The following is a 10,869-nucleotide window of genomic DNA, read 5'->3' as shown; positions in this document are numbered from 1 at the left end:
TTACTTATTTCTTTTGATCTTATTTGAAATGTTATTCCCATTATGCCCTGCTTTACTGATTTCTAAAGTGCTCCTGTACATTATGGCTGAAGGGGCACAATGAAGAACGAGTTTGCTGAATGTGAACATTTTGCTGTATTTATTGTTCCAGATTGTAGTTTTGTGGTAATAAAATGACTAAATAAATAAAAATAAAGAATATATGTCCACAGTTGGGGAAAAACCAAGCTGGTGTTGTCTATGGATGACACTAAATGGCTAAGTGACTAACAAATACACAGTTCTAAAAATGCACAAATAAGTGTGCTTGCGTTTTTTTTCCCCTTCTGTAGTTGCACATCATTCCCCACAAGTAATTTCAAGAAACTAAAATATGATGCCAAGTCCACACAGTGCTCCTGTTTTTAATGTCTTCTTATTTTACACTTCCTGCTGCTCCTCCCCCAGGCTGTGTCTTGCCCCGCAAGGTTTCTACGGTTACCAGCTGAATCTGGAGCACAGTCAACCCCTCGTCCCACTCCTCTTAGATAATTAAACAACGCTTCTTATACTGTCTCTCACATATTTGGAACAGCAAATCACCACATGAATATTCAGTTGATTGGTTTTTATAACTGGGAAGGTGATTGTAAGTGCAATCACCATTTCATCAGGAAGAACGAGCAAATGTTTATTAGGGAATGGCAAAAGAGGGAGGGGATTTGTTAAAATTGAACCAAAAGCAAATGATAGTTTGCTATTTTGTCATTCAACCTGCTGCACTATGGGGTTGTGCTCTATCAACAAGAGAGTTTCAAGTGGCATAGTAACCTGCAACAGTAGTCCTAGATGGATTTTAATTTAGGCTTGACATCCTTGATCTCCTCCTTCATCACAGAACAAAAGGAGAATGGAGTACTCTGATCATCCAGTGTAAAAGCTTCACATTAAAATATACATTTTGAAAAAGGTGGAGAGTTTTATCATAATAGGAGATTTAAATCTATGGGGTTTCCTGTCTTTGAATTCATACAGGGACTTGCTGAGGTTGCACTCAGCCGCAGCTACACACGCTCATTGACTCACTTGGGCCCCTCACTCAATGGAGGAGTTGTGGTAGAAGGATTTTCTTTAAAATATGGTAATCCTTGACTGCAGCACGCTGCAGAGACAGTCAGCTGAAATCTGAGTTAAGGAGCATACAGCGTAAGCTTCTAGAAAGATGGAGGAGCGTATTTAATAAGGTTAGTGACACTTGAGGAGTAAAGTGGAGTGAATTGGCTCATACTCAATTCCACTGCCCACTTGATCCTAAGATGCCACACCGAAACACTGAGATAAACTCTTTCATATGTGTCATTTTGCAGATGATATGCTGCACTACATAGCTTTTTTCCTCCTGTTTATATATTTGTTTAATTTATGTTTACATTACCTTTCTTACTCTCTTGCACATGCTTTTTGGTAGGAATTGGCACTGAATTTGCTTCATCACTACTATCAACCTAATCCTAAATCTTGACCCTTTTTTCTCTACTACTCTCTTAAGGAAATGACAAATAGAAAGACCACTGTAAATGAATAACAATCATCTCATTTCCTCCCAATCCACTTTGTTCTGTCATTTTCATGCTTTGTTCTCCTCTGTGGCCTCAAAATGAAAGCGCTCTTCAGGAAGGAATTATAATTGGTCTCTCACCAGTTAAAATAAATTAATGTTTGATTTAAGCAGCAGCCGAGACTCATGCTTGCAGGCACTCTGTTTGTGTATCTGCATGTGTGTGTGTAAACTGGGAGAGGGGGGGAAGTGGCGCGTGTCTTGTCAGATCCCGAAAGGATGAATAAGAAGCTAATCTCCCTCTTCCAGGGAATTCTACTAGTGATGTCCCAGACAGTCCCGTCTCAGAGGAACTGTGGGAGTGCAGTGGAGCGTGCGCTCCCATCTCTACAATAGGATGTTTTCAGAGCATATTTGACTGTTATCTCGACAGATAGAGATAGCTATAGTTCCTCTTCACATATGAATAATACACACCCAAATAGGTGTGCACACATTCACAGTTCTGGATCCTTATTTGTTTGGACCATTGAGCCTTCCTGCACCTAGTCCTGATTTGCTTGACATTCACATTGTGTTTGTTATCTTTCAAAGCAGGTCTGCTCAACGTAAACAACAACAGGGAAGTGCTGGTGTACATGCATGAGTGTTAGTAGGTGTGTGTATGTCTGTAAATGTGTGCAGGTGTGTATGCAAAATCCAAAAGCATGAAGACGCTCTGATAAAAAAAAACCTCCCAGACTCCAATGGTATTTTATCTTGATTTGCTTGGAATTAAGTTTGCCCCATACAGGAATTCCTTTGTTTACCCCCCAGAGAGTATGTCAGTGATTTCACCCCTTGCCTTGAATGGAGGTGGGGTGGGGTATATGGTGACCATTTGAGGAATGTGAAAGGTGCGGGAAAAAGGCCCAAAGGAAGGGTGAGTCTGGTGACCGCATCATGTGTTTTAGGCTTGATGGGGGGTGGTCACAGTTCCAGGGTGCAGAGAAAGGTCAGAGAGCTCAGCAAGCTGAGTGTCTCAACAGTTGTTAACTTATCATCAACAGTTAGTATGTGACTTATTTGAGAATATAAGATTGATTTAATTTTATTAGAAGTCATCAGACTTGGCTTCTGTAATGTGAAAGTAATGTGAGAGTCACTGTAGGCTGTGTGCTTATGACACAATGCTAGGATCTGGATTAAATCTTTAACTAATTTCTAAGAATAACTACAAATGCATTTCTCTAATAATAACAATCCATCCAGATTCAAATCTTTAATCACTAAAAATAACAATCGCATAACAACAGTAACAATACAAATAATTTTCTCTTAGAGAAAGACTTCAAGACTAAAACAACTAATTCCTCTATGTAAAACATTTTTATGTTGCCTCCATTTTTTAGAGTAGTAAAAAGCAAGAGATAAAATGCTTTATTTATGGGATTTTTTTTCGGATATTGTATTTTAGAGAAAATCATTGTCCGACAGGTAATTTATCGTTAAAAAAGACAACCATTTACACGTACAACAGCAGCATTTCTGAGTGGAATGCAAAAAGCATCAGTGTTTAATAATGCGAAAGGTAATTATGATTAATTCCTTTATTATGATTGATTTATGTTGGGTTGTAGTCCTTCGGGGGAAAAGATGAAGGAACTGTCAAAAGTGCTTGGTGATTTCATAATTGGAATTCAGTCGAGACTATGAGAAGCTTAAAAAAGCAATGAGGTAGGTTTTGCTTGGCTTCGTTCACAGTACGGTGAGGTACAGTAGTTCACATCCACGTCATGTGTGGTTTGAGTCTGGAGAGCTGAGCTGTTTGTCACGTTGGGTGGAGCTGTGAGACAGGTGCAGAGATGAAAAGATTGGCGGGGGGCGAAGTAGGGTGTGCCTTCTCCATGGCTGTTCTGACAGGCCTTTGGTATTTTTCCAAAGAGTGTGAGTGCATCTGTGTGCATCAGAAAAACCTGCTCACATTTCTCCTGGGATTGTGCAGGTGTTTGTGATTGGAAGCCTGCCTTTATACCATTGTACTATTGTGTATGCTGCCAAAAACTGCTTGCTACTGCGTGTATTCATGTGTTAGGCATGTGTTCGGTGATAGACGTGAGAGCCTACAAGTGTTGAGGATCTTTTTAATGCAGCTGTGGCAACCTGGCAGAGTTTGACAGTTCCAGCACAGAGTTGCTGATGGCGTAGTTAGGTGTCACACCCAGTCCCGATGTGATGCTCAGTTCCTCTCTGCTCTTCTCTTGTTTTGTGTCAATTATACTCAACCACTCTGTGCTTGGAAATCAGCAGATCTGCTATTAAACCATGTTGTTAAAATGAAATAAAAATCTATGTTAAGTAAATAAAATCAAACATAGAGTTTAAAATGAAAAGATATTTGTGGAATTTGATTTTCAAAATGTATATTTTCTTTGTGCCCTCTTGGTGTCTCTGTGTGTGTGCTCGTCTGTGACTAGGTATGTCTGCATGGTAATGATGCTTGGGCGACTATTACGCCAGCCATTGTGTTAATACACACTCTCAATCTGTTAATATACTGTGAGAATGAGAGTGGGAGACCGAGAGAAAGAGAGCGAATAATTATGTTTCCCCTTTTGTCTCGACTCCCTCAATTAAGCCCTGAGAGAAGCAGCCAGAGCACATGTCTACTTATCCACTTAAAACTCAGCAACAATAGGACCCCCCCCCCCCCCCATTTTCTCTTTTCTCTATCTATCTCTCCAACCCTCTTCTGCTCATCTATTCCTTCCCGTTTTCTCACTTTTACGTGTCAAACTTCTATTCATAGAACAGCACCCCGATATTTTTTCCTTTGCTTTCCTCTCTGCACCGACCTCAGTGCACTCCCTCCTCATGTGTTTCGCCTCCAGCCCTTCCTCACCTCTTAGCTCTACATGGGTTCAGCAGAGAGCATCCCCAACCCCTTCTACCTCTCCCATGCCTTGCTGCAAGGCACGGGAGAGTAAAAAAATGTAGAGACTAAACATTTTAGACTGTACACTGCCAGAGGAAAGATAATGGTTTGATTTCCCCTGTGTTGTGTCAGACAGGATTGTTTTGTTTGTTTGGTCTGTGTGTGTGTTTTTCACTTCTTCTACACTAGACTCAACCAATCAGACATGAATCAGACATCTATCTATCTATCTATCTATCTATCTATCTATCTATCTATCTATCTATCTATCTATCTATCTATCTATCTATCTATCTATCTATCTATCTATATATATATATATATATATATATATATATCTATTTGATCCTATTTAGTCCTATATTTGCACTTATTGTTGACACATTTAAGTGATTCCAGATCCAAAAAATGTCTAGCGCCTGTCAAGCATTGTGTGTGCGCCATACGATGTGTGTCTCTGTTTGTTTTTGGGGGGATGGGTGGCCAGCATGTGGGTTGCAGTGAGTCTCATCAGGCTGGTCGGGATGGAGAAGGGATGAGAAATAAAGGGCAGTGTGAGATGCAGTGTAGAGGAAGAGGAGGAGAAGTATCAGGGTCGTGTTTATGTAACTGCTTCGCACAGCTGGGGTGAAATTTGTTGCGGTGGCTACGTTTAAATACATGAAAGTGCGTACTGACACGGTGCAATGTTATCTGTGATAAACTGACCAGAGCAAAAAAAAAACAACACACTGTGTATGTCTTTCATGCATTTGCTCAGCAGTGGGCCGCACTTCTGTTTTTGTCCTTCGTGCTTCTCCTTTCTGAACTCTCATTTCTGTCTTTTCCCAGAACATGGTTGATTTATCAGATTTCTGCTCCAGAGAACAAACAGACAGATTGTTATCAAAAATGAAAACAGCAGCTGTAGTCAAATGTGAGTGAATTTATAAGAATACTCATGCCAGTCCTGTGGGAACAAATTCATGATGCTTCTTTTGCATAATGTCCAGTTAAAATTATTCACCAGATGTGAAGGATTTGAACACACTGTACTTATTGACATCTGCTTTGCAATCGATAAAGGACCCATTTTTCTCTCTTTTATTTTTTACATGACCACAAAATTATTTTCATGCTCATGGAACAAATGTTTGCAGCATTCTCATCTGTCTATGAACTCAAAATATGTGCAGATCTACACACAAGCAATCATGCTTGCACTTGCATACCTCCAAACTATACATAGCACATTATAGAAATCATGGTCTACTTTAAGCGGCTCGGGGCAAGCATTAGGGAAAATTAGGTTATGTTGGCGAGGATCATTTATTTGACTCTTAAGCAGAAAATCGTTCTCCATAACTGCTTTCATCTTCTGTCATTTTACTAACAATATGTGTGTGTGTGTGTGTGTGTGCGCATTTCTTTGTCTGCAGGGAGACAGGGGGTGTTTTCCCAAAATGTTAAGTGTTCATGCCTGCACATGCCTGTATGGTTTCTGGTTGGCAATGAGTTTCAGGATACAGTTCAAAGAAATTGCGGTTGTTTGTGAGTTTTTCCTGCCCCTCAGGCTCAGACAATACCCCTGTGCTTTGTTTCTGATGATCTGTGAGTTTGTATATGTGTGCATTTCTTGTTTTTCCTGCTGCTTTTACTTGCCTTACTGCATTATCTTAACTCCAGGCTTACTGACCACAGTTTCTGTTATTCCTTTTCATCATATATACTCTCTTTGATCCTATAGGCTTCCTCTTGAGTGTCTTATGTGACATATCTGGCAGATCCTCTGCAGTAGTTTTAGAGCTACCTCCCTCTTCTCCTTCTGTCTCTTTATCACTGTGTGTGTTTGACACATTGGGTCACTTTGAAGTTGTGAGAGCTCCACTGAAACATTCCTTCTTCTTCAGGGCAGACTCACACCACCATTTGAGGATGCACAGAAGATAATGCGGTCGGTGAAAGATGACACAGCAATAATGTGGGGGTGCCGGTGAGGCAGCGGTTTAACCACAGGTAACCACAGCTTTTACAACTTGTTTGGATATATTTTGTATTCATATTTTAAATCCTAACCGTTTTTTTTGGGATACTTTTATATGTTTCAGTACATTTCTGCTTGTTTTGTTTCACAGTATATAAAAACAAGTGATAGTGAATTGATTTTTGTATTAGTTTCTAAAAGCTTTTTATTCTCAATACAAGATGACTTACAGAAACAGATTTGCGTTTAGTTAGAGGAGATTTTCTCTCTACAGTTTTTAGCCCACACTGAGAACCTGATGGTGTGGGTTTGGTGATGTGTGACTCACAGAGGACCAACTGATCTGACAGCAGTTGACTCAGCAGCTCCATGCGCTTATGTAAGAAAGCATGAGGTGAAACAGGATGCTGAGATAACTTTGTGATCAACAGAACACAGCTAAAAATGGATATCTTTTGGGAATACAGCTAATGGATGATTTTAAAAGCAGAGATGGAAAGAAGTGAGATGGAGGCGCAGTACGATTAGGTGATCCTTCCTGGTGACCAAGCAGGGAGCCATACATGAATGCCTGGCATGAAAAGGACACAGTGCAGTTTTGAAGTCTTTGATTAATCAACATTTTTCAAAAAATGTTTTTACATGTCTTAGATTAAATTGTGACTTTTAAAAGTGTGACGAAAGGTAATGTTTGTTGTTTAGATTTTTATTTTATAGTTACTTAAAAATAATGGGATTTTGGTGCATTCTAAAAAATAGCTGTGTTTAAGCTATTTTTGTAAACTTGAGCGTTTTTGTTCTCACTCTGCTACTCCAAATTACCGATCATCAAGGTCAGTTGAAGTAGCCAAAAACTGACAAGGGAATTTTCACCTCAGCTGTGGATAGCTGATCCCTGATCTCATTTGACCAAGATTTCAACTCTACAGAGCACTTAGGGAGATCATGGATACCTTTGACCTACTGTCAGTTAATGGGCCATTAAAGGTTACTCATTCAGCACAGAAATTGACCTGTTTTTTTAGCAATCAAATGTGAGTGTAAACAGCCCATTTAACATAGTTTCTTATCTGTCAGATCATTTGAATCTCAATGAAGATCAGGTTAAACTTAAAAGTTGTCACCATAATATGTAACTGAAGGTTGAAATGCTAACAAAGTGTCTATAGCTAGCTCAAAGGATTACTTTGAATCCTATGTTTACCGGAGAGTATATTGACAAACTCAATATTATCAGTGTCCCTTCTCCTTACCTTGCTTGCTTGCAGACATCATTCTGCAAAGCTGATTTATCCACATTCCAGTATAACACAAGTTGCATACTTCAAATGACTTACAAGTGACATAATGCTTGACGCACACGAAGGCAGGATCCTGCAGTTTTACCATTCTTCATGCTGAGGTCTTTTTAAAGGCTCAGTTTTATGGTCTGGCAGCTTATAAAAACTTAGTTCTGGGTTCTTTACCCTGTTGGTAGACTAGTGCATCCCATGACACAGCAGCTTTTAGGCATTTTTCTGTTGTCTGCTAGCAAACAACAGAAATGACAAGGGGGCACTTTCATGCAATTCAAAGTGAATGGAGAACAATGAGTTTGTCTCAATGCCATTACAGAGCATTGTAAAGATTTAAAAGCAGATGCATATCTTTATACTGAAGAAAAGCCAATTGATAACAATCTATAATTTCCTTAAACAAACCCACACTTAATCAAAGATATCTAGCTCTAAAAGCATTACTTAGAACTAGACATTGAACATTGTTGATACAGTATCTGAGTTCTGGCTCAAATACTAAAGCAGCACTTTTTCCAAACCATATTTTGGGAAAAAATAATTTGTCTTTTAACAAAATCCCTTAAATGACTGCATTGTGATCTTAGAAGATTTAGTCATAGCCTTAATTAAGATGTATGTATCTCACAGACACCTCTTCCTAAATTTGCAGTTGAATCATGGGAAATGTGGAGAGTCAAAATGGGGTCAGTGGTTTCAATGGCGATGTGACGGGACATCTCTCCCGCAAGCACACTTCACGCTCCCTTCGTCTCTCCGACAAGCAACCAATCACCCGTCGCTCCCGGACCTCTTCTTCAGTGAAACAGGAACACAGGAACTCTGAAGCCTCAACTCGCTCTTCCAGCACCCCTAGCATCCCACAATCCTTAGCAGAGAACGGACTGGAATCTTTCACAACAGATGCGTTTGGAGAGTTCGGCATCAACCCTCATTGGACACAGCGAGTTGCTATGACAATGAGGCCGGAGTCCTATCAGCATGATGACGACCCCTTGGCCACACCGACTCCTGAAACCTCAGAGGCGGACACTGTCGCTCATGATGGAGGAGAGGACTCCATGGGGGAGGGGGATGGAGACATTGTTGGAGAAGGAAGGTACCTCCAACGAATGACTGAGGGTCCCCAGGAGGGAGGGAGTTTCAAAAAGAAGCGGTCAAAGTCGGCGGATATGTGGAGAGAGGACAGCCTGGAGTTTTCTCTGTCTGACCTGAGCCAGGAACATCTGACCAGCACTGAGGAGATGATAGATGGAGGAGAGGAAGAGGAAGAGGAGCAGTTCACACGCCCCAGGGGAACTGCAGGTGAGGATGATAAACACGCACACAAGGCTATGCTGACCTATTTATTCTCTATTTATTGTAGGGAATTTTTGTAAACCAACATAATTTATGTCCAGTTTTCTAATATACTCAATCAGAAACATATCTTTCATAGTTAAAAAGATCACCACTGTCATTTTCAACAGCATTGCCTCAAGTTAAATCTGATATAGCTGATACTTACTGTTATCTCCCATCGATACAGTGTATGATAAGTTGCTGGATTTCTTGTCTCTATATTGTTTCCAAAAAGCACCACTGTAGCTGTGTAAAAGAATAGTGACTGACGGTATATGTGCATATGTGCATGTGTGCAGCAGTGCTAGCTTGATTTGATCCACTTTACAGATGATGAGGAGGAGGGAGGTGGGAAAAATTGCAGAGACTCACTGAGCAGAGAAGAATGATTTGAGAAAGTCTACTGATTGAAGGTTAGCTGCCACCATCAGTTGCAGCAGTTCAGTTGATCACAGGGTTGTTAGCTTAACTGGCGCTGTGCAGAAGCTGCTGGAGTTCAACGCGACAGCAGGCGATAGCTGGTAACTTAACTGCTGAAGGTCTAAGTGTCGCCCCAAGTGGTCGACTATGTCAGAATAGATGATGGGGCCCCTCCACACATACACTCACTGACACACATATACATATCCGCACTGGCTTAAAAAGCTAGAAGGACACAGGCACATATAGAAGGTTAATTTACATGTCTAATGTGGCAAAGTAATCTGAAAGTAATCAGAATACACTTTGTAACCTGCCTCATATCCCCACACACAAAAAAACATGCAGACCCACTGCCCTTCAATAACCACCTGTGTATGTTCCAGGCTCTGCTGAAAGGGCATCATCTCTGGACCATCTGTGCAGCCAGCAGAGCCCTGGCCTCAGGGGGCAAAGGAGCCGCTACACAAAGAACCGGAGAGACACCGAGTGCGATGGAGATGGAGAAGGGGAGGAGGGACTGATGTCTCCTGAGGAGGATGGTGGCGGGTACGGAGCTTTTACGCTCCCTTGCCGGCGCTCCCACTGCCTGTCTGAGGGCTTGGCAGGGCTCGGCATCACGGCTGCACCATGCCCTGCTTTCCAGGGACGACGCGCACAAACAACTCAGGTTAGATAGCGCCCACATTTCATGCATATATGAATAAATATACAAAGCAGACGAAACAGAAATCAGGATGAAACTCATTTCCCCTACTTTTTCCTGTTATTCTGTCTCATCTGTGTCTCCTCTCTGAAATGTAGACCCATTCACGTAGAATGATTTTGTTTACCAGTAGAACCCAGGAAGTTCAGAAGGTCCACAGACATGACAAGGGTCAATTCAGCAATTAACATTTTGATCACAACCAGAAACGTTTCCTGTGTGTGTCAATGCTGTGCACTTGTGTTTTTACATCCAATTATGTGTGTATACTGGTGTAGCAGGGAAGTGGATTACATTAAGTCAGAATGAAAGTTGCTGTGGGGCTACTTGTCCAACACTGGCCTGGTTTTTCCATTTGCCCTCCAGAAATTACAGCATTCACACATAATATCTTTCATTCCCTATTCACTAACCACACACACACTATCCTAACAACCATGACACCCATATAACGAACACAGACATTTTGAACATAATTTTCTTAGAATCTTACAAAAGAAGATTTACTTAAAGGGTAAAAGAAAAAGCAAAGCCACATTAATGACCAAGAAGCCACTTAGTAAGAGAGTCAATGGACAAAAACAACACTACATCAGTAGAATAAAGAATGTTCATGTGCTTTCTGAAATATTCATGTCATTGATAAAGAAAAAAAAAGTTTCCCAGTAAGAAGGAAGTGTTCGGGACAAAAAT

General features: G+C 40.8%; 1 protein-coding gene across 1 annotated transcript in view; it reads left to right on the top strand.

Annotated features, from left to right (window-relative positions):
* Positions 1-6,361: 6,361 nt before the first annotated feature.
* LOC133993925 (rho guanine nucleotide exchange factor TIAM1-like) overlaps positions 6,362-10,869 on the top strand; it is a 39,193-nt gene continuing 34,685 nt past the window's right edge. The window contains exons 1-3 of the mRNA XM_062433065.1: positions 6,362-6,446; positions 8,362-9,014; positions 9,857-10,140. Coding sequence (XP_062289049.1) covers positions 8,369-9,014; positions 9,857-10,140 — 930 coding nt within the window. The 5' untranslated portion in view covers positions 6,362-6,446; positions 8,362-8,368. The remainder of the gene's footprint in view (positions 6,447-8,361; positions 9,015-9,856; positions 10,141-10,869) is intronic.

The sequence above is a fragment of the Scomber scombrus genome, chromosome 14 (assembly GCF_963691925.1).
Source record: "Scomber scombrus chromosome 14, fScoSco1.1, whole genome shotgun sequence".
Taxonomy (NCBI): domain Eukaryota; kingdom Metazoa; phylum Chordata; class Actinopteri; order Scombriformes; family Scombridae; genus Scomber; species Scomber scombrus.
Note: the sequence above shows the minus strand (reverse complement) of the source record. Positions and strands in the feature narration are given on the sequence as shown.